Here is a 24,192-nt window from a genome sequence, read left to right on the forward strand (position 1 = left end):
GATACGTTAAATTGTAAATTAAATTATGAATGAGGTAGGATAGCACCGAAAAACAGTAACTTCACCTCTTTAATTTTTCCTTGGGCCTTCATGAAATTTAACCTCCTATGAAAATAACAATGACTTCCACACCCTAAGGCTTAAGCATGAAGACTATATCTGTAACACTCCGAAGGCCTTACTCGAGCTCCGCCTCTCTTCTATTTAAATCAAGACAGAACAGCAGTAGCCATCACACAGAGTGGTCCTGGAGGTTAGTTTCAGCATGTTTACAACTCCCAGTAAGAGTGCAGATATCCCTCAGCATGCACACAATTTGCTGAGTCACTGAGCTATTTGTTTTCGTACCCCTACACTGTGGCCAGCTGCATCTCCCTACGTCACACTCTCCTAAAAATATTCCCCTCCCCTCTCTCTCTTTCCCTCTCTCTCTCTCTCTCTATGCTCCTTACATACAGAGAACGCCTTGTCTTCAGAGTGCATGACAGCAAAAACGGAGTTGCCAAAGATTAATATTAAAAAGAGAGTGTCTTCCACAACATGCATTAGTGTTTTCACAACCAGGAACAGATCAGCTTTACTCGAAGGGAAGCACATCTGATTCAGTTGCTTCATTTAAAAAAAGAACCTGCTGTTGTGGACTGATTAAAGTGCACGGTAAGGACCTTTAGATATAGATATGCATGTTTACAAAATTCTCTCATTCAGATTAAAATTACTTCCTTCTGTATGATACCAAGTTCAGAGTTTCAGAAATAGCTGTGGTAGGAAAGTTATCAGAGTTTGGGCTGAACAAAGTAGTGAACCAGCACTTAAGGACTTCCTTACCACTGACTACACCTTAACTGCATTGGTACTGTTTTTCTTTTGTTTTTGTTTTTTTGCTGAAGAACCAGGTGGAAAGGATATAATAGGAAGGAAAAAAACAGATGAGAAACCTGTTGAAGGGATGCCTAGAAAAAACACAAAGCGCGACTAACACTTCGAACAGATTTGCAAATGCAGTGAAAAGATGTAGATAAAGGCAGTCTGGATTTTTAGTGTCCTCCCATGTTGTGGTCTGACCATTGGTGTGTCCCATGACTCTCACATCATGTAATGCTTTTACATTGCCAAACTGAGATGTTTGCAAGCTGAGGTCATGCTCTGATGTAGTGTGCTGGGTGAGGTTGTTTGGATTTAGTTATGGTTTGGATTTGCTCCTCAAAGTCAAGAAAAACATTCTTATGAACTTCCTTAAGGTGGTGGAATCTGATAGTGGACAACCTATGGTTCTGGTCAGAAGTCTCCATCATCAAATGGTTACAACATCAAAATGAATGTAGAACGTGTGCATGTTTGTGTTACACAAGTTTGAACATATTGTGAGTTAATTCTGTTCCACACAGAGTCAAAATTATACATACAGATTCAAATATTTATAGATGAATCCATATATTTACATACACTACATAAAAAAAACACATTATGCTTACTGCCAAACAGTTCATTTTCTTGTATCAGGAGAGTCAGGATTTCAATCTTGTTTCATCAGACCACAGGACATATCTCCACAAGTTAAGGTCTTTTCCCTGAGTGCCTTTCTAAATTGTAATCTGCTTTTTTATGATGGAGTCGTGGCTTCTGCATCTCTGAGTGACCTTTTAGCCCATTTCAGAGCAGAACAGGTTTCTCTCCTGATAATGACACTCTCTTACCAGTTTCAGTTGGCACATGTGCACCAGAATATCTTTGGGACGGTACAATAGCTGGACATTCCCATGGTGTTTGTACTTGCATATGCATGCCCATTTGAACAGATGAACCTGGGACATTTAGGTATGTTGAAAATAAGAAATTGTACTTAAGGATGGTCCAGACCTATGGACAATTATTTTCCTGATAATCTTACCTTGTTCTTTTTTATTTTTCTATCATGTCACACAAGGAAGCAGATGTATCTTAAAATGAATCCTGAGGTGTGCTTCCATTTAACTCAAAAGCCATAAATTGGAAGCTTAAAAAGCCTTGACATCATCATCTTCTGGAGTTTCTCAAAATGTTTAAAAGCAAATCCATTTCTTTAAATCAGACTCCAAAGAAGGTAAAATCAAATCATTCTTTAAAAAATCTTTATTATTATTCTGGCATTTGAGCTAATATAAATTATTTTGGTAATCTAACTGACCAAAAACAAGAAAGATGAAGGCTGATTTTACTTTAGAAAGTATGGGAAAAAATAGTATGATAAGTTTTCAGCAGTATCTGTATCTGAGCATCTGGTTTCAAGAAACCCCGCCTAATCTGTACATAGTATTACTTTTTAGTTTTTTATGTCACAATTCCAACTGACTTCTTGGATCTTGCAGAACTCCCAAAGAAAAACAAACAAGCCAATATAAGACACATTAAAAATAACAACCTAACAATACCAGGAAAAAGTCAATAATGAGAGCAGAGATGTCAAAACAAGGTAGACCATTTATTTGATGTTGGTTGACAAGGCACTCTAACTCCATTAACTATTTGTGTGATTCCTGCAGGCTATGCATATTTGAAAATAAACAACACTACATTATCTGTGCCGCCGGTTGCCCTGCGCTGCTTATGCAAACTAGAACAACCTCTCACACAAACACTGTGTAACATTTATTCCTTTTTCCAACCAGCTGCTGCCTTAGTCATGCACACTGCCACTGGAAGTCACAGACAGTCCATACTGCAGCTTAATGAGTGAAATGTGAAGAAGACAGAAATACCTTCATATAGTATAAGGAAGAAGATGTCTGCTTGTCTTCCTGGCAGTTGCAAACTCCATTGGGGTTATACCTTGCTCTTGAAGCTAAAACTTGCTGTTGAGCGATAATGACCTTAATAGATACCCAAGGGCATTTATTAACAAAACTGAGTGATTTGTGATTAGAGTCAGAGTACCTGATTATCAAGAGTCAATAGCCAAACACTGTCACTCTACATCAGTTGTTGTTCTATAACAACTAACACCTAGATGAGGTGTGGTATTATAGAATTAATGGAATGATGCAGTGATTCCAAGTGAACTCACTCAGAAATCACGGCGCACATATATGTCACAAACAGTTTCTCTTTAAACCACACCAGAATTTAACACAACACCTTAACTATACAGTTAACATACTTGAGTCAATAAATTGTGAATATGAGTTACCTACTAACATTCATCTAAAACCAAGGAAAAGCAGATGCCAATTAACAAAAACAACGGACAATAGAATCAACAACATCGAAGCTTTTTTATTCTACACCAGTGTCACTGCCCAGACACAAAGCCTTCTATTTGGGATCATTCTGGCTAGCTATCAAAGCACACAGTTTCGGTCCAAGTAGACCGGGCTGGAGCTAAATGGACTGGAACAGCACTTCATCTTTGGTTCCAGAGCAGCCCTTCAGCAGAGAAGCTGGAGAAAGGCACAGAGTATCTCCTTTGATGATCAGGTACAGGTCTTCCTTCTGCAGTCAGTTATAAGATCACTAGATACACAAAAAGATTATCTAGATTCAGCTCCAAATTTCATCGACAATAGGTAGATTTTTCACTTGGCCAGCACGTTTAGAACAATCACCTAGCTAGGTTTCTACAGTATAATGTTTTGCTTTCTTAAAAAGCAGGGGTTATCTTTGTGCTGTGGGTTTTATAGCCTTTATGATTTCAGGCTGGGGATCCCTGCCCCAAACGATGGAGAATTTCAAGATATCCTGTCATGAATTAGCATCTAAGACAAGTGGTACCAAGCAAGATTTTGTTACAATGATTCTTAGCGCCAATCTGTGACACCTTTTTTCTGTCCCTGTCTGACAACAGCAGGCTGTTTGTTTTAGTCAACCCAAGCAATATCCAAGATGGCAGCACCACACGCTTTTGTTCAGCTTGTTGTAGTGGAGACAAAACGACAGACGACTGCAGCCAGATGGCAAGCTGTTTGTCTTAATCTCCTGAATGAATGCTTAAGAAATGCAGAAAGCGCCATTTGGCAATATGTTTCATTGTGTCAACATTTTTCTGTTTGTAAAAAATATCACAATGATATGAAAAGGCCCTTCGAAAAATATCATTGTCATATTACAGTTCTACAATTAAATAAAGAAAAACAATCTCTGTGGGGAAATGGATTTTTTAAGAAAATTAACCAGTGTTGTAATATGTAGAGACCATGTTTTCACATCAGCTTGTCATATGGTGACACATGGTTCCTCAAAACAAGCTTATACCCAGTTTCAAGATGTAGTGCTTTACAAAAGTATTCAGACCTTTTGGACTTTTGCACATTTTGTCAAATTATAGCTACAAAATACATTGTATTTAATTGGGATGTTGAATGACAGATCAACACAAAGTAACACACAATTATGAAGTGGAAGAAAAGGATTTGTGGTTTTAACACTTTTTACAATCTTAACCTTTCCATCATAGTTCTAGCTGTATTTTTAGGGTCATCTTGCTGGAAGGTCAACCTTTGCTCCAGTCTCACATCTTTTGTAGCTTCAAAAAGGTTTTTTGCCAGGACTAGTCTGTGTTTTGTTCCCACAACATGATGCTGCTGCCAATGTTTCATCTTTGAAATGGCGAGTTCAGGATGATGTGGCATGCTAGTTTTACACAGCACATTGTGTTTTGGATGTAGGCCACAAAGTTCCATTTTGGTTTCATCTCACCAGACAGCCTGCTACCGCATGTTTGCTGTGAATATACATGACTTGTGGCAAACTGCTCACTGAGCCTCTTATGAAATTCTTTTAACAACGGCTTCCTTTTGGCCACCTGTCCATAAGTACCTGATTTGTTGATGCTTAATACTTTTCCTATCAACATTTCCTTGCATACTGTTGTATAACCTGGCTTTGCTTTAAATTCTTCACAATTCTCTTCCTGGCCTGTCTGCTGTGTTCTTTGTCTTCATTGATACTGTTTGTTCCCTAACCTTCTCTAACAAACCTCTGAGGCCTTCAGAGAACAACTGGATTTATATTGAGAGAAATTATACACAAGTCAACTCTATTTATTTACTACATTGGTGATGACTGAATTGACTTAACTGGATTTTATTTAAGGGTATTAGAGTAAAGGGGTCAATTCAAATGAGCACAACTGTTGTCAGAGATGTATTTGTAAAACAAAATTAAAAAACATGACATGTATCATTTTCCTTCCACATATTTATGTACTACTTTGCCTTGGTCTGTCTCATAAAAACCCAATAAAATGTGAAACATTTCCAGATGTATGAAAAACCTGTATCTGCACACTGTCAGTCAGGTGTTTATGGCCAACAAATGAGGGGAAGCCTTCTGACATATTTAAAGCAGGTGGATAAGCAGAAACCAACAAACATGGATCCCCCTCACTTATTTCTCTTTGTCCAGAAAATGAAGGATAATCAACATTATCTTTGCAGAAATGTGACCTTTTGTAACTTATGAAATGCTTTTTCCATGCTCTATAGAAATGAGAAATATTAGGAAACACAAGCATCTGGCTCTTCTTTCTGATCCACTGCTATGAATCATTGGTTAAAAGCTACACTGTGTTTGTATTTGTGCTGAAACATATCGTGTGTATGTGTGCGTGTGTGTGTTTGTCAGGAAACAAATCAAAAGTCAAAAGACGCCTGAGGACGACACTAAAAAGGCAGCTGCTGCCAGAAAGGGGGTCTCTTAAGAAAAAAACATACTCTATTAACTGCACTGCTGCACTCAGAACACAGCAACTATTAGGTAAGGAAAAATACACAAAGGCACCGTGAAGAATTTTGTCTCCGACGTTGTCCTTAGGAATTGTTTATCATTTTATTACTTTTCAATTGAAGCTCATCCATGTTTATGAAAAACTAGCAGTCACCTATCAGACACAGGGTGCCATGCTAAAGAATTTACATCTCTACAACTTTATTTAACTTTTCTGTTACAACAGACTTCTATTTGGCGATTTCATGTGACCTGCAAACACAAAGCAGGCCAATATTGTGAACTGGAAGGAACATCTTTTTAATAAGTAATTGAAAAGTGTTCCATGCATTTTTATTCAGCAACCTTTACTGTCACATTGCAAAATACAATCCAGTGCAACAAATATGTATCACACCAACACATCAGACCTACTGTGAAACTTTGTGGGAGCAACATGTTCTGTGGGGGACACTTTTTTGTAGAAGACAAGAAGGCTAGTCAGACAGTGGACAATGACCCTAAACATACAAACAGGCCTACAATTGAATGCTTTACATCAAGTTATATCATTATATTTTCCTGGCCCAGTCAACGTCCAGACAAAAACTTGATGAGATTCTCCATTAAGACTTGAAAGTTTCCAAATGCCTTCCATCCATTCTGATTGAGCGTGAAGTATTTGGCAGAGCAGAAAAAAAGAAACATTTCATTCACTAGATGTGAAAAGCTGGTAGAGACATGCCCCAAACAACTTGCAGCTGGAATTGTACTAAAAGGTGGTTCTGCAATTGACCCAAGTGGGCTGAATACAAATGCATGCCATATCAATTGAATGTTTGTTTGTGATAAAATGTTTAAACCCACAAATCTTTCCTCTCACTTCATCAAAATGTACTGCTTTGTGTTGGTCAACTACATAAAATCTGAACAAAATGTATTTAAGCACAGGAGCCATTATTCAGTCTGTCCTGTGTATATGCATCACTGAGTGGTTTGTCTCAGCAAAAGAACGGACAGGTCCACACTGCAACGAACAATCAGGTCTGCAGAGATGATCATCAGGACTGACCTTCCCTCTGTTCCGGACGTACTAGTCTAGGGTCGAGAAAAGGGCAGCTAACATCTCTGCAGACCCCACATATCCTGGACACAAACTGTTTAGAGCTTTATCTTTGGGTCAGTGCTACAGAGCGCAATTTGCAAAAACCAGCTGCCACAGAGACAGATTCTTCCTTCAGGCTGACCTTACAGCCTGAATAGTCAGCTACTCTACTGTGAAACAAAATTAGAAACTTTGCACTACCACAACCTACCTTTTTGTCTTCTTTTTATTGGCAGTACATTGACATACTGTATATGTAAATATTGTTCATTTTATCTTTTGTTAATTTCCTCAGAAGTTTTTATAGTTATACTTAATGTCTGTACACCATGAGCGTGTTAAACTGAAGTCATACTCCTTGGTGCACACAATAAAGTATAATCCGATTCTAATTCATGTCGTAACATGACAAAATGTGAAAAAGTTCCATTGGATGTAAGGTAGTTTTAACAAGTGTCAAGGAAGGTGATAGCTAGACAACATCAGCAGACCATTTAGGTTTCACTTTTGGTAATTTTTTTTTACTCAAGTTTCCATTTGTCCATTTTGAGTTTTACTGGTTTTAAACCGGACTTAGACACACCTGAACCTCATCAACACCATTAGACAATAGGTTAAATAAAACAATACAATCTGAACAAAGAAACAGAAATAAGATTATTAATTTATAGTTTGCAAAATACAATGATACAGTACAGCTCAAAAGGTTACTTTAAGAAAATAAATTATACTATACAAAAAAGAAAACCCTTCATTTGGTTTTACCCAATGATGCACTCAATGATGTCATGAACCAATACAAACAGGAAGTGCTGGGCCAGCCCCTCCCATGCACCTGTCCTGGATGTAGGATCTGAACAGAGACAAACAATGGTGGGTTTAAACAAGGGAACATTAACAGAAATCATTTAACAGAAATGTACTTTTAACAAGGAACATTAAAAATAAGTAATGGTTCGATAGTGTTTGCTTTAAAAACATATGCTAGACTGTTACTGTAATATAATGCTACCATGAACAAACCAGAGATGGTATGTAAAGCAAAGTTGCAACAACAATGTTAAACTAAAGCATTATAAATAACTATAAAATAAGATGCAACAAATTATGATTATGTTTAAGGGACAAGTGGTGAAAAATACAATGTCAATTCGTCACAATGGATATGAGTTCCTTTGTAAGGCACAAAGTTTTTTTTTAGTCAAACTTTAAGCATACAGTGGACGTGTATCCCAATCCTCTGTGGCATCCCACTGCCAGGCTAAAATATTTGTTGGGTATAAGCAACCACAACGCCTGTTGACATGAAGAAGCTAATCTTGTCTCGCTATTTGTCTGTCAAGGATTTAAATGTTTGTGGCGGTCCACAGCCCTAATGTGGGCTCAGGAAGGAATTGGAGGGGTTATGTTGGAGGGTCAGTGTCTATTTAAAGTGCGGGAGCATAATTAGCCTCTAAAAATCTTTCTTTCCTTGCCTAGTGGCAAACACTGACAAGGTTGTACAAGGTGAGAAGTTGGAAGTATTGGTCATTAGCTTAAAATCAGCTTATTTCTCCACTCTGTATGTCTCATTGCAATGCCTGTCTAGAGTCTATTGTTTCCTTTCAGAGGATGATTAACCATAGCTAAGGCCTTGCCTGAAGAAAAAGAATTTAAACCAAAATGACAGAGCATGGAAGAAAAACGGCTCGGCTTTGAGACAACAGCTTTCCTGTCTGTAATTGTCTCTCCACAGTACAGGATCGCTGCTGTCACAAGGACTTATCTGAACCCTTTTCATCAAATGTCGACTTTGTTAAATAAAGCTACAAAGAGGTTGAAATGGAAACATAAAGAATGAGGGTGTGAGACTAAAAATTCAGCAGTTAATATATCATTATGGACAAAAATGGTAGGAAGAAAGAAGCACAAAACATATTCATCTATTTGTTTTATGTGTAGGTAGTTCGATAATGATTCAACTTACAGACCTTGTAAAAGTATTCACCCCCTTGGCATTTTGCATGTTTTGTTGCCTCACAACTAGGAATTAAAATAGAGTGTTTGAGAGTTTGCACTAAACACAGAACATGCCTACAACTTTAAAGATGTGTTAGTTTTTCATTGTGAAGCAAACAATAAATAGGACAAAATAACAAAAACCTTCGGTGTACATAACTGTTCACCCCCCTAAAGTCACCTTTTCAGCAAATACACCTGCAAGTCGCTTTGGATTTTCTATGAGTTTCTATGAGCTTGCTACATCTTGCCACTGGAATGTTTATTCCTCAAGGCAAAACCGCTGCAGCTCCTTTACGTTGGATGGTTTTCGCTTATGAACAGCAATCTTCAGATCTAACCCAAGATTTTCAGTTGGATTAAAGTCAGGACTTTGACTAGGCTATTCCAACACAATTAAACGTTTCCCATTATTCCACTCAAGTGTTGTTTTAGCAGTATACTTTGGGTCATGGGGGCTGCACGGTGGCGCAGTTGGTAGCACTGTTGCCTTGCAGCAAGAAGGTCCTGGGTTCGATTCCTGACCAGGGGTCTTTCTGCATGGAGTTTGCATGTTCTCCCCGTGCATGCGTGGGTTCTCACCGGGTACTCCGGCTTCCTCCCACAGTCCAAAGACATGCCTGTTAGGTTAATTGGTCACTCTAAATTGCCCTTAGGTGTATGAATGAGTGTGTGCATGGTTGTTTGTGTGTTGCCCTGCGATGGACTGGCGACCTGTCCGGGGTGTACCCTGCCTCTTGCCCATAGACTGCTGGAGATAGGCACCAGCTCCCCCGCGACCCACTATGGAATAAGTGGTAGAAAATGACTGACTGACTTTGGGTCATTATTTTGCTGGAAGGTGAACCTCCATCCCCGTCTCAGATCACAGATTTTGATTAAGAATATCCCTGTATTTGGCACCATCCATCTTTCAGACAACTTGTATCAGTTGCCCAGTCTCTACTGCTGAAAAACATCCCCATAGCATGATGCTTCCATCACCGTGTTTCACTGTAGGGATGTTGTTGTTGGGGTGATGGGATGTGTTGGATTTGTGCCAGACATAGTGGTTTTATTGGTAGCTGAAAAGTTCAATTTTAGGTTCATCTGGCCAGATCACATTCCTCTGTACATTTAGGGAGTCCCCCATATGCCTTTTGGCAAACACAAAACATGCCTTCTTATTTTTACCACTAAGTAATTGTCAAGGTTTGTGTAGCGAAGGACCCAGGAATGCAGACTAGCAGGCAACATGATGGTTAGTGGAAAAAATATTTAAAAAAAACCCACTCACTAGGAGGCAGGAACCAAAACAATAAATGGACAGGCAAGACAGGCAAAACTGACATGGGCAGGCTGGCAAGACAGGCTTGGTGTGAACAGCAGGACATGAGCATGATCCAGAAAATGTTTCCGCGAGGAATAAACAGAACCGGTGTGTACATATGGAGAGTGAACCAGGTGAAGCAAGACAGATTAACTAGGTGCAGGTGAACCGAATAAAGATAAATGACAGGACAAAACATGGCTTGAGCAGAATGAAAATCCAAGGAAACAAACTAATTGAAACATAACTAGAAAAACATGAAACTAAAGCATAACCAGATCCAAACCAAACTTGACAAAACATGAACCCTCCTTCAGGGGTTACCTTCGGTCTCTGTGCTGCCTCTCTGATTAACGCCCTCTTTGGCCAAGGATTGTTAGTATTTTTTGCAAGGTCCATTAAAAGTGTTTAAAAAGGGGCTTTAGTGGCCACACTGTATTTCAGCAATCAGGAAATATAATAATAAAATATAAATAGTTTAATAAGCAAAACCGCAAAGCGACATTAAGCTTCTTTTCAAAAGGCTGTGTGAGAGAGAGGTTTACTTACACTCATCATGGACATGAATATCATATTTATTTTAGGGTTTTCAGATGCATTTTAGATAGTCTGTTTTTAGGGTGTGATGATAACAAAATAAATAAGTTTAGTGATATCTAACAATTAGTTCTGATCTATTCTGGATATTCTCCACACTCCATGGCCATATTTACAGCAACAGCCATACGTAAACACACTCTACTAATATTTAACACTGCTCTCTTAAAGGTTGGGGAGAAAAAACATGCTTTTTGTAGCCATGATGAGCAAGGTCTTGTTTGAATTCTGGACGAATATTTCACGACTCCTTGAATCACAATCAGTAAACATCGTTTGAATCAGTTCCAGGGTACCAGCTCCTTGGCACAAACTCACCATTTTAAACTAGAAGATGTCAGAGTCACTAGTGTCTCTGTCCCCAGTGAAGTGTATCTGCTCCAAATCAAACGCTTTCAAGCCTGCCTGAAATTTGTAGGTTTATGTTAAGATGTGAAAAATATTGAACTACTTTGCCCCAATGACTAGAAGGGTTTTCAGAGGAAATCACTGTCAAGCACAGTGGTAGTAGCATGATGCTGAGGGTCATTTTAACTGCCAGTTTCACTGGTGCATTGCACAAATTGATGCAAATAATGAAAAAATAGGATTACCTTCAAATGTTTTAATTTATCTGAAATCATTGGCTAGATTGTTCAAACTTGGACAGGACGGGATGTTCCAACATGATAATAAACGCAAATATATATCAAAACTAGTTCCAAAATAGATATTGCTAAATTGATGGACAATACCTAAAAATGGGCTCCGTGGAAGAAAACCAACAAGTTTAAATAGGATCTATCAGTTCTAATAAAAGGAATGGTCAAATATCAATCAGGAATTATGCCAGAAGCTTAATCACTATTGAAAAACTGTTTTGTTTCTCTGCAACTTTGCTCAGGTACATTCATCCTAATTTTTGTGTATGTATGTATTTCAGTGTATATGTATTTTTTCAGCCCTGTTTAGATTAGAGAAAATCTGCAACAGATTCAAGTTTATGCACTCAGTTGTAGGTCGCAAAATTTGTCGAAACGATTTGTTGTATAATTAAAGAACAACTGTTTAAATGTATCATCAGAATCTCAAAATTATTGTGATATTCATATCTTTAATGTGCATATGTAATGTTTTCACTGACAATGTATGTCTTAATTTGGCCATCCATCCATGTCCATCTTTTTCGTGCATGAGCCTATCTCCAGCAGCCAATGGGTGAGATGCAGGTTTGGCGATACATTGGAATTAGAGTTCATGCAACTGATGGAGCAATATTTCTATTTGTATTTTTATGTAGACTTATTTCCATTGCATCTGCTGTAAAATAATAATCTTATTTTTTGTTTGAATGTGGGAGAAAGCACATCTCCATAACCTGGGCGCAAGTGTTTTCTTTAGAATCATTACACAGACTGTTAATGACTTAATTCAGTAATATTTTTAGGTATCAAAATATCCCTAATGACTTCTAAACATGTTTTCTTTTCCAGTTATTAAAGAAGGGGCAAATCTCATATCCAGTTAAATGGCAAAGAGAATGTCTCACAAAGACAGTGGACAAGAAGGCCGATCAGGTGAGAAAATATAATCCTTTTGTTTAGTGATCAAAATGTAACCATTAATAATACTATATGTTTTTGTTTTCTTGCTCTGCTCTTCTGCAACATAAGATGTTGTCTTAATTTAATGTTGTTGTGTCCAGGTTTAGCCCCAAGGCTACAACATAAGGATGAGACTGCAGTGAGCAGTCTGAGAACAACATTATTTTTAGCTTTTAATTGTTTTTCTATGTTAATTTTTTATGACTGCTGGAGGCCTGTGTGGAAGGAAAAAAGCCAGATAGATTTTCCGCATTGGGCCCTCATTTTTACCTTTTTGCCACCTCACAGTTGTTGCAAAAAGCTTAGTGTATGACAATGAATAAACATTTTCCTCTATCACCTTCAAATCAAGCTGGCATCTATAGAAACTGTATAGATCACCCAGGTGAAGGGATAGAAATCAATCAAACTTATTACTGTAAGTTCATGTCTCTATAATGCAACAATTACAATAGAAGACCAAATCTAAAAAAAAAAAATGAACACACTGACGTTCAGGTCTTAATGTACCATATGCTGGGATGGTGAAACAGCAACTTGGTAGGGGATCATTTTAAACACAGTGTAGTGATAAAAGGCGTTGTAAAGAGTCCAGTACCTGTCTGAATGATAGACACAGATGTCAACGAATTCTGTAATGTTTAGTAGAGAATATGACGATTCTCCTGCAGTTCGGTTTGACTTGGGTTTCCACTGCATGTGTGGATGTCCTTAGAGATGCATTGGGCTGATATGAACTCGGTCCACCAATTACCCACTCATATGCCAACCTACACTGGAGCTCCAATCAACCTCAGTCAAGTACTGGTAAAAGTGTTGTAGTCAAGACTGCCTTTGAATGACTTTGAATGAGCCAAGGCAAGACCACTGGTGTAATCATAATAATGTAGTTGTTGCTGTAAACGTAAAAAAAAACTCAACGTAGATTTGAATGCTGCCAAGAGTTTCATACAAAGTTGGGTTAAAAAAAAGAATAAGGCAGCTGTGACCTTGACTGAGCTCAAAAAAAAAAAAAACAATCAAGAGACAAGACAGGGTACGAAAACTGTAGCTGACACCAACACAAGGCTTTAAAAATGTGGTCTCAAACCTTGAGTACAGCGCACTAGCTGGTAATCCTGTTCTAATCCTTCTACCATGGAGGATCTGTGTCTGCTGACCTTCACGCAGTGGACTGACTGTCAGACATTATCCCTGTATGTGTCATTCCGCCAGTTTTGCCCTCTGGGGGCTATGTCTGGATGTGGCAACCTAATGAAAATGAAACCAATTAGCCTACATTTCCATTGCGTATCGGCATGTTTAAAGACTTATTCCATAATCTTTTGTTGTCAGTGAGTATAGCTTAATTTTATTTTGTCTTTGTAGTCCTTGGGATGTTAGCTGTACAGGTGGAGAGAGACCCCAAGACTGGTGCCACCGTTGTCAAATCAGTGGCCCCCATCTCCTCACCTACTGGTACTCAAACATCCACGACCATCTTTGATGATGGAAGAAAGAGCATCCACACTGTTGGCAGTTCTGTAGGTGAACCTTCGAATGAAGAGATTGGTGAGATATTGAGTGCTATTAATAATGTTGGGATGACAGTGGTGCTGGATGAAGTGGTAGTAACACCAAACAAGACAGAGATGACCACTGGGAATGGAGAAAGCAACAAAAATCAAGGTGATGAAGTCCTGAATTTTATCACCCGTAATGGAACATCAAAGGAGGACAATACACAGGTAGACAGCTCTATAAACAAACTGGATGTTGAGAAGATAAAGCAGTGTATAAGTGTTAAAATCCCAGATCACGAAACCAAGATGGTCACGAAAGAAACTTCAGAAATACTGGATAAAATGGACAGTCAAAGTTTGGAGAAAGCTCCAGTCACACTTCTATTCCTGGGATACACTGATGCAACACCTGAAGATGTTCACAATCAAGAGGATTATGAAGGCATGCTCACTGCTGAGCGGGTCATTATTACTGAGGATGGAGAAGAACATGTAATAGAGCCAGGAACTTCTGCTTCGCTTCAATTGCCCTCAGCAAAGGAAAGCAAGCAAGAGGCCAAGAAAACATCTCAAGACACAACCCTTCAAGATGTTCCACTGGATGATAATGAAGCAGAACCTGAAACCCAGAGAGAAGACAGTGTTGGGAATGAGGGCAAGCCAAAGAAATGTCAGTGTTGCTCTGTCATGTAAAATATAACTAATAAAAGATACTATCTCACAGTTTTCAATATTTAAGTTCAAATGTCGCTGTATTTATATACAATAATGTATTTTTAGACACTGCTCTATATTTGCCTTAACCTCACTATTTACCAACGTGAGATGTATCTCTGCTTCCCCCTCCTGGTGGACAAAGCAGATGATTCATTCATGCCTTATAGCAGGCATGAATCAAGCAAAGAATTTGTTTTTGTATCAGTTAAAATAATGCAATACCGTATGATTGGGTGTTGCTTTCTCTATCATATTTAATGTTTTTGCATCATTGTGTAATCTGATTTGTCAAGTTTGTTGTTCTAGTTGGGTACAAAAACTGTGACATTTCTAGCATCATACATACTACAGGGCAGCAGTTACCACCGAGAATGTAGTGTTATGTATTTATGGTACTTTAGTGTAACAAAAAGAAGCCAAAAACAATGTACATTTTTCATGCTTGTCTAGACAGAGTGATGGCTGCAAAGTCAGGGATGAGAAGGAAGTTGGAATGTATGAAATTGACTTTATTGAATCTGTCTGCATGATTGGATTGTAATGACTTTTATGAATTGAAACTTTTTAACAGTTTTATTTGCTATGTGTCCTAAATTTGTTGTGTAACAAGAACACCTTGTACCAAACTCTGTCTACGCAGATTACATAATCATGGTGTAAAGTTGCATTTTTATTAGGCCTTAGTGCTGGTATCAAGGAGTTTTAAGGCCTTTTAAACCTACCCATACAGTGACAAGCTTGTTTAGGCTCATGCTAATCTTTTGTTTGATAAACACAACGAACCATCTGCTGATGTGAGCTTAATTTTACAAATAAAGACAAAAATTATGAATTATTAGAGATCATGAAATATAATTCACAATACTCGTTATTTCTTACACCTGTAAACTATTTTTAGTAATATATTGTTATGGTGGAATACTCATGCCCCATGAGATGTTTGAAGCTTGGGATATTGTTTCATAAGCTAACCTTGCTTTAATCAACAGCTTTATCACTGACCTGTCGGCTGTGCTCCTTGATCTTCATGAGGCTGTTTGTAATGTAATGTTCTGTAACAAGCCTCTGATGCTTTCACAGAACAGATGGAATACTGCGGAAATGAAAATAAACGCAGGCAGTATTTACTTACTAGGATGCTTGGGAATGGTCTTAAATAACTCTGCAGCAGCTCCTTAATTTTATTGTACATGCTCCTTTTTTAAAGCTATTTCTTTTATTGTAAATGTGTGTTTTGTAGGCTACAGTGCGGCAGGCTTGGTTTTAATTGTTGTTGGCACTTTATGCTTATATTCATAATGACTGTATGTAAACGAATTGCTCTTTAAGGAATTAATAAAGTTGTTCTGATCTGACCTGGATTGTATTTAGGGTTATCAAGATTAAAAGAGGACATATGCATTTCACACTACATCTTAAAACTCTACTCTGAATCTTGAATCTGAAAAACCTTTCAAAAGACATTTATCATTTTCTATCTGATTTGCAGTTCTGACCTCTGTGTTGATATTTTACATACAATTCGAGTAAAACATAAAATTGTGGTTGTAGGGTGAAATTTAAAAAACTTCTATATATGTCAAAAAGTCTTTGGGCAGAAAAAAACAGTATATGATGACTTTATGTTTAAGTATTTGAGTGTTTTTGTGAAGGAGTTACATTGTAATATTCTTTATTAAATTTGAAAGCTATAATTCCAGACCATAAACTTTGTTCTTGCTCTGGATTATTTTAACTGAGCTGCTTCTCAAAGAAGAGGATTTTGTTTGGGCACATGACACAGAGGACAGGAGGATACACCTGCTAAGTAGATCAGCTTGATTATTCATATTTCCATTGACGTTGGTACTACCACATACAGGCAATGACAACAGCTCTGTCAGGTGGGTCTCTTCTTTTAAAATCTACACATAATATATAAACAATTTTTATGTATTTTGTTATCTGTTATACTAGCTTTTTCTGTCAATTAAAGGTGCCAGGTTTGAATAGCACAGTTTTGTTTGATGCAATCATGTGAAAGGCATTGTTTTTCCCAAAATAAGCACCGACTGTTTAATTGTAAGAGATTGTCTATGTGGGTTTTTTATATTTGATCATGAACAGGTCCAAAAACGGGCAGGACCCCAAAGCAGGGGGCTGCAGTTTGGTCCCCACAGATACGAAGTGATTTTTGGGAATCAAGACTTGGTTTTAGAGTTTGGGTTTGGACTGGGTTATGGTTACGTTTAGATTTTGCATTTGATATTCAGTCAAGTAATGCAGCTCTTCAAGAAATACAATATGTTTAACTAGCATCCACATAGGGAAATAAACAAACATCGGTGTTTTCCAAGATGCTAAATGTTGAAATCACAAAAGTACTTCAAATGTAATTGTTTAAATTATATGCCTAAAGGTTTTAAAATAATAACATAAAATGCTGCTTAAAGGTAAAGTGAAGTAAACAGATTAAGCTTATTAAAGTGCATTCATATGTCTTGTTGGTAGAGCTTGTTATACTATGAGGAGCTGCTACTGTTGATAATCCAAAGATGCAGTGTTTACTGGATTTAAGTCCTTCAATAGTAGTGTAAATATAGATCAACACCTGCGTCTTTGGAAACCATAAATATCCGGAAACAACGCCGCTGTTAAGTTCAAGATATAATAAAAGTTAGAGCAGAGTAGTCTTATTAGAACTATTAAAGCACTGCTGTTGCCCAGATCAGTTTATTTGCTGTACTAAAATGAATTGGCAGAGAAAATATAAGAGCCTCAGTAGGCAGCCAGTCAGACAGATACTGTACACACAGCTTTCCTCTGTTTAAATAGACGCAGGAAAGCCGATTACTCTTTCCCTTTATCAGCACAACTGAGAGGACTAGGACACAGCGGCAGTGTAATGTCACCAATGCAACGCTGTAGCTGTGTACTAAGATAAATACAAAAATAATTAAACTCTTATTTTTATGCTTTGTTAGTTTATATACTTTTAAAGCCAGATATTAACATGCACTGTATAAAAAGACATATAACCATATAACCTGTTTTTCTCACTGTCAGACATTGATTCAGACTGAATGGTTCCTGTTTTAGGTCAGCTAAGATTGTTAAATTATTTCTGTTTGCCAAGTGCCAGAGAAAATTGTTTTCCTTTTTTATTTTATTTAAGTTAGAAATTTACATACACTTCCTTAGTATTTATATTTTTTCATCTGTATTGGTTTTCGCCAAACATTTTTGGTGTCCTTACACAAGCTTTTCACAATAGTTTACTGGATTTTTTGCCCCTTCTTCCTCACAGAACTAGAGTAACTGAGATAGATAGATTTGTTGTCCAGCTTGCTAACACCTTTTGAGCTCTACTTACAAATTTTCTATGGACCTGAGATCAGAGCTTCTTAAAGTCCACACCAAAACATTCATTTTCTTGTCCTTCAGTCATCTTGTTACTAATTTTGTGGCATGCTTATGATCACTGTCCATTTGGAAGACAAATTTATGGCCAAGCTTCATCTTCCTGGCTGACGTATTGAGAGACTGCTTCAGTATTTCCACTGTACCTTCTATTTCAAGAAATGCTGCTCTTCCTCCTGGAGCAAAACACACATAACATGATGCTGCCGCCCATTTACTTAACAGCTGAGATGGTGTTCTCAGAGGTGCAAAATTCTCCCTTTTTCCTCCAAATGTAACTATTAGTGATTACGACCAAACATGTCAATTGTAGTTTCATCAGGCCACAGGAAATGTCTCCAAAAATCATGGTTGTTGTCCCAGAGTGCACTTATAAACTGTAATCTGGCTTTATATGTTGTTTGTTAGGCAAATGGCCTCTTCCTTGCTAATTGTCATTTCAGCACAGGACTTATTTCTCTATGGTTACTGTCACTCTCTTATCAGCTTTAGACCTTCACAAGGTTTCTGCCTATATTCTGGAGCTGATCTCTGTGACCCAGAACCTGTCCAATCTTAACCAGTATGATGACTGGACCTTTCCAAGCAGTTATACTCTCATTTAACTATTTGAACAGATGAACAGAACACATTCAGGCATCTGGAAAATGTAATCAAGGATGAAACAAACTTGTGGAGGTCCAAAGTTCTCTTCCTGTTATCTTGGCGGATTTCCTTTGAATTTTCTAATGTCACAATAGGACGCAGTGCATTTGAGGTGTTGGCTTAAAATACATCCACAGCTCGGCCTCCATTTAAGTTAAATATTATAATTGAACCTACCAGAGGCTGACAAAGCCATGACATCATCATCTGGGCTTTTGCGCATTATTTAAAGGCTTACTAATTTTTGTAAATGGAAACTTTTAAATTTAAAGTCATAAAATGTGTATTTTTCATTATTCTGGCATTTATCAAATAATGATATTGTAAATAATCCTAACTGACCTAAAACATGAAAGGCTTAGTCTGATTTCTCATCATGTTTACATAAGGTCTGGTTATAAATATATCTTCTGGTCTCATTTTAAGAACACCAGTCATGTGACTTCACGTACAATACTCTTGTATCTCATGCATCTTAAAAACTATTGACAAGTTGCACAATGTCCTTGTGTTGTAGACATCTAAGGGCCTAAAAACAACACTTCTTAATGCCCTGGAGTTGCAAGTGTTCCAAATGTTTGCCACCCCTTGTACATCAACAGGATGATGGGACTATTGGCAGAATTCATTTGTATTCCTTAGTAACACTTTTTGTTGGTCTTTTATTGCAGCTTAAAGAATCTAAAAATAGAAATTCTGGAAAAGAAAACACAGCTGAGTGCTTCAAAGATTTACCACTAAAACAGGGAATCTCAGCTCCTTAAGCTTTCTCTCCCAGAACCATGTTTGTCTTTGCATAACAAAGAACTCAAAGGACATGACTGAGCATACAGAGAATTCCTCAGAAATCTTTTCACAAGATGAAACCAAAGTTTCTTCTGCTGTTCCTGCCCAGATCAAGCGGTACTACAGCTTGATGGATGATGAAGCGCCGGATGATGTGTTTATCCAGCCCCCTTCTCCCCCAACCTGTAAGGCTGTTTTGTCGGTAACAGAGAGAAATATAAGTGCAACGCCAGCTGATTACAGTATGACCCTACCACCTGAAGCAGCTGACGCCACAAATGCTAAAGCTAATCCCTGCAGTTTAAACAGACACCATGGTGAGAAGCAGTTATTGGCAGGACGGAACGAGTGGGATGAAGAGATAAGAGGTACATTGCAGTCCTCAATGGAATCTTTGGATAACACGTTACTTTCCAAAGACGTGAACTCTACTCCAACGAATTATCAAGACCAAACATCCATAGATGGCTCGGCCTGTTTGATGGAGAGGCTTCTTGACAAAACTGGAAAAGTAGAGCAGAATAACACATCAGGAGATGAAGAATCAGACGAGGAGCATAAAGAGGGTCCTAAACCATGTAAAGAAGAAGAGAACTACGAAACAAAAAGAGACAAATTTCAACAACAAATATATTCCAATGAGGATAAAAACCCAGAGAATAATACCAATCTAGAGAAAGAGTGTGACAAAAATTATAAAGATATTTCTTGCGCTGATGAGCGAGACTTCAAGCTATCAAGGGCAATGTTTGATCTTCATAAAAACAATGACTTCCTATCTTTGGAGCCATCAGAACTCTGCAAATTTACCAAAAATAGGATGAAGGAAAGAACCATTGACTTCCCTGCAGAAGTGAGAGGTAATGAAGAGCATGTTGGACCCAGATCGTCAGACAACAACCTTACAACATCTGAGCTCAATATCAGCAAAGAATCAGAAGAAATGTTGGAGCAGGTCAATGAAAACCGGAGAATAGCTACTGACATCCAACAAGGAGAGCAGCTGCTTCAACGTCTTCAAATGGTGCAGCTGCGACATGACGAGACCCCAAGTACAACCCAGGAGATTATCAAAGTGGTAAAAACTGAGGTAGAATGTAGGTTTAGGTCTGAAGTTGAGGACGGAGGAGTTAGAGGAAGGTGTGTGACAAGTGAAGATGAGGAGAGTTATTCAAAGGGGAAGGAAATGAAGACAAACCTGAGAGAGAATGATAATGAGAATAATGAAAGAGAACAGATTCAAACAGAAGCAAGGACTTCTTTGTCGACACCACTAGGAATGTCAGAACCCAACCAGATTAACAAAAGAGATGCAGATGAGTCTCTGGACGATTACAGTGAAATCTTGGTACCTTTGGTAACTTTGCCACTTAACAAGCCTTGTGAAATGTCCAGTGAAATACCGTTCATTTCTGCCAGACATCGATTTTCATCTGCTGAAACCTCAATGGAGAAACAGATCCAGGAGGCAGCCCGGACTAAGCAAACTTTGCTGAGGACTGGGGGTGTTTTCAACCTTTCTGATAATCCAGATGTGTTAGAAATTCCATTCAAGACAGATGTTTATCTTGAGTCACTTCTTACAAAGGCTTGTACAACCCAGCAAAGCCAATGGCAATTTTCTGACAAAAAAATTCAAAAAGAGATAAGCCAAGAAATTCAAAGAGAACTGGTGCTGGTCAACCAGGGTAAGATTCCTGGGGAGTACTGCAAAGGGAACGTTCGTCAGTTAAAGGAGACAAAACGGCTTTTTGAGGCTTTCCAGCAGGGCAACACAGAGGGTCCAACAAGGCATAGAAAGCTACCTTCTTCAGCAATGAAAGGTCCCGTTTATCCCTCTGTTCTAGAGCGCACACGTAGTCTTGAGATGTTTTCCCTGAAGACTTTTCCTGTCTCAAGAGCACATTCTCTTAGGCTGTACAATTCCGCAACCCTTGAAAGAGACAAAAGTCCAGAAACCCTCAGATCGAAGAATCCAACCAGGGGTTCTCGAGACAAAACACGTTTATCCCCTTACGTAAAACAAGACAAACACTTGCACAGGAGCATGGACTCAATAAATAGTGAATCCTCTATGGAGTCTAGGGATAAAACAAAGGAAAAACAAGAATCCCCCATCCTTAGACAAAACCCCTTCTTCAAGTTGCGCCCAGCCATGGCCCTGCAGCCAGAGGTAGAGAAGGACATTCGGGAGGCTAAGGAAAGAGAAGAAGAACTGCGTAGACAACGATGCACTCTGTATGGGGAGGACAGACAGAAAAGTGAAAATGAAGAAAAGCATCGATGTACAAAGACACTCAAATCAGGTTAGTCTCTATCAGCATGTTGTTTGTTAAATCATTAACCACTCGAGCACATTCAAATGTTACAATGAATAAAATAATCACTAACAGTTTATATAGCAATAATTTTACTTCTTTAAACCTTCTAAAATCAGTCAAGTAGTTTGAGTTTTTGTGTGAGTGAAAGCTTAATTAAGAATCACTCAGGTTTGTATTCATTCTACAACCCAACCTTCATTTCCTTTTAGCTCTCTAATGGATGTCTTTCAACATTAACATCAAATGGTGTTATCTAAGGAGTCTTATCGTAAACATGGTGCCCTCCTTGTCACCTGTGGTCAAGGGCGGTTATATTAGCAACAAGCTTTATCTGAGTCTGTGGTTGCCAACAGGCTCAGTGACAACAGGAGGACTTGTATCTGTTTTTACTTGAAGTATTTGAATATTGTATGTATTTTCAGCCTTGTTTTCTAAATGCAGAACAAATCTGATAAACCGTGAAGTGATAGTAACAGCTTGTTTAAAGTGACTAAAGGCCTCCATTGATGGGTTCGAATATGCAAGTAATTTTACAGACTTCTGAGAATATATTATTCGTTTATGGCAGGGGATATTTTAGGGAAACTGGATTATAAAAGCATAAAGTTGATGTAGTTGAAAAGAGATTTTGATGAAGCTACATCTCTTTAAATTTTTTACCAATGTTGGTGTAACATTTCAGACATTCTTGTTCTAAAATGAAAACTGAATGCACAATAAATAAGTGAATGTCAACAAAATCCTAATGTTGTGTTTAAAATTACCAAAGCCGTCTAATGCTGGGCTCAAACAACTACATATAATATCTCTTTGTCTGAGGATGTATAACTTTATGTAAAGGATTTAATCTTTATGTAATTAAAATAAGGATTTTAATTTATTGTATGTTATGTTATTCATCAGCTAGTTTTAATATAAAGGAGGCTTTATCACATTTTCCCCCAATTTCTATTATATATTCTATTATAAATCTAATATTTAATGATATACAAGTAAATTACAAAAAATCATCTCCTTGTGTTTAAACTGTATAAAACAGAAGCTTTTGGCTGTTAGCAAAATGCAATCAGTTCCTTCACATTTTTTCTAAATTTTCTACTCAATATTTAAAATAGCCTTGTTCTAATGCCCAATTAATAAATGTATGATAGATATTGATTGACCAAAAACATTGCAGATAAACCGTGAGAGGACTTCTACGATGAGACTGTCCCCAAGAACAATAACGTTCTTCAAAATAGTTGAACTCTGGTTGCAAACATTGCAATTAAACACAGTTCGCATGTTTTCTGACAAAATAATGTAAATCAGGTACAGCTAAAGTTGCAGAGGCTTAATAAAGATTTGCAAGTTAAAAAATAGCCAAAAAGTGCAAGTTTCTTTAATCAAAAACATTATATTTAAACATAGAGTTTGTTTATCTTTTCTTTCTTCATTTCTTTAGACGTCAAGCTGCAGTCCAGGGGAAAACTGGAGAGACCTTGGCCACCACCCTCTAAAAAGGATCAGAAGAAATCTGGGGAGATTCAGGTGAAAATTCAGAAAGTTTCTGAAAGTAAATATGACCTTTAATCTAATTTTCTTGATATTAGTTCAATATTCTATTTGGCTTTCATGTACAGGAACAGAAAAAACAAATACTATTGTTTTAGAAATGTTTAAATGAGAACAAGCGGTTCACATCTCAAATTGAGAGGATCAAGGAGCAGTAGCTTATCTCAGGCTTTAAACCTTTGTCTTTTATCTGTCTTATCTCACAGCAGGAGGCAAAGGTTCACAGAGCAGGAGGTCAGAAGGCTCCTCTGTGGCAGCTCTGGGAGTCTGGGCTGGTCAATGGCATGGGTTCAGATGAGAAGAAGTGATGTTGGCCATCCTATCGATGAAAGACTACAAACATAATTCATATTAGTGATAGAACCACAGTCTAAGCACAGATAAATCAGTGAAAATCACTCTGACAAACATCTTTTGTTAGTCAGTGGCTCCGCTTTGTATTTGTATCAAAAATATGCTTTAAATGTAAAATAGTCTTACATGGCAAGTAAATAAAACAAATATTTATTTTATTTTTACTTCATATTTTTGATTATTTCTTTATCTTAAAAGATATTTATTCAGGACCCCCAAATAATTCTTTGAGAAAATGCTGTTGTATTAACCCAACCAGTAAGTAGTGTAATAATCTTTGTTATGTACCAATCAAAGCATAAGCTTGAGGTTGAGTGCAATTCATTACTATTGGCTCTAGTGAATGTTAGAATGAATTCAACAAAACATCTTTTTAATTGTACATTCAGCCTAAATCGTGTGTTGGCTAAATTAAAGCAAGTTTATATTCATGACGTGTGCTTTTTGAGTGAAATAGAAGATTTCTCTAAAGATGACCTTCAGTCAAGTTAACTCCACAGACAGAGGTACGCAGCTTAGCTTATTTAATGACCATCTGCCAGGACGACTGGCTCCACCAAGACATTAGTCTCTCAGTACCCTACCTGGCTGGGTTAACACCAATGTTAACAAGCTGCAGCTTTAAGTTCAGCCAGACAAACCC

The 24,192-nt window shown here is 37.7% G+C and overlaps 2 protein-coding genes across 4 annotated transcripts; both read left to right on the top strand.

The window, feature by feature from the left end:
- The first annotated feature begins 469 nt into the window (after positions 1-469).
- Positions 470-15,845, top strand: LOC124862386 (paralemmin-2-like). 2 transcript variants are annotated; one of them, XM_047356264.1, is made up of 4 exons: positions 470-657; positions 5,599-5,730; positions 12,161-12,244; positions 13,640-15,845. In XM_047356264.1, exons 3-4 carry the CDS (start codon positions 12,196-12,198, stop codon positions 14,464-14,466), a joined length of 876 nt encoding a protein of 291 aa, XP_047212220.1. In that variant the 5' UTR covers positions 470-657; positions 5,599-5,730; positions 12,161-12,195; the 3' UTR covers positions 14,467-15,845. The 2 variants fall into 2 exon arrangements, with proteins under 2 accessions (XP_047212220.1, XP_047212219.1); XM_047356263.1 differs by lacking the exon at positions 5,599-5,730.
- A 493-nt stretch (positions 15,846-16,338) lies between these two features.
- On the top strand, positions 16,339-23,983 carry LOC124862592. 2 transcript variants are annotated; one of them, XM_047356592.1, is made up of 4 exons: positions 16,339-16,373; positions 19,206-21,626; positions 23,086-23,171; positions 23,402-23,983. In XM_047356592.1, the coding sequence occupies exons 2-4, from the start codon at positions 19,352-19,354 to the stop codon at positions 23,501-23,503; spliced, it is 2,463 nt and encodes an 820-aa protein (XP_047212548.1). In that variant the 5' UTR covers positions 16,339-16,373; positions 19,206-19,351; the 3' UTR covers positions 23,504-23,983. The 2 variants fall into 2 exon arrangements, with proteins under 2 accessions (XP_047212548.1, XP_047212547.1); XM_047356591.1 differs by having other exon boundaries at positions 23,405-23,983.
- The last annotated feature ends 209 nt before the right edge of the window (positions 23,984-24,192 follow it).

The sequence above is a fragment of the Girardinichthys multiradiatus genome, chromosome X, assembly GCF_021462225.1.
Source record: "Girardinichthys multiradiatus isolate DD_20200921_A chromosome X, DD_fGirMul_XY1, whole genome shotgun sequence".
In the NCBI taxonomy this organism is placed as follows: domain Eukaryota; kingdom Metazoa; phylum Chordata; class Actinopteri; order Cyprinodontiformes; family Goodeidae; genus Girardinichthys; species Girardinichthys multiradiatus.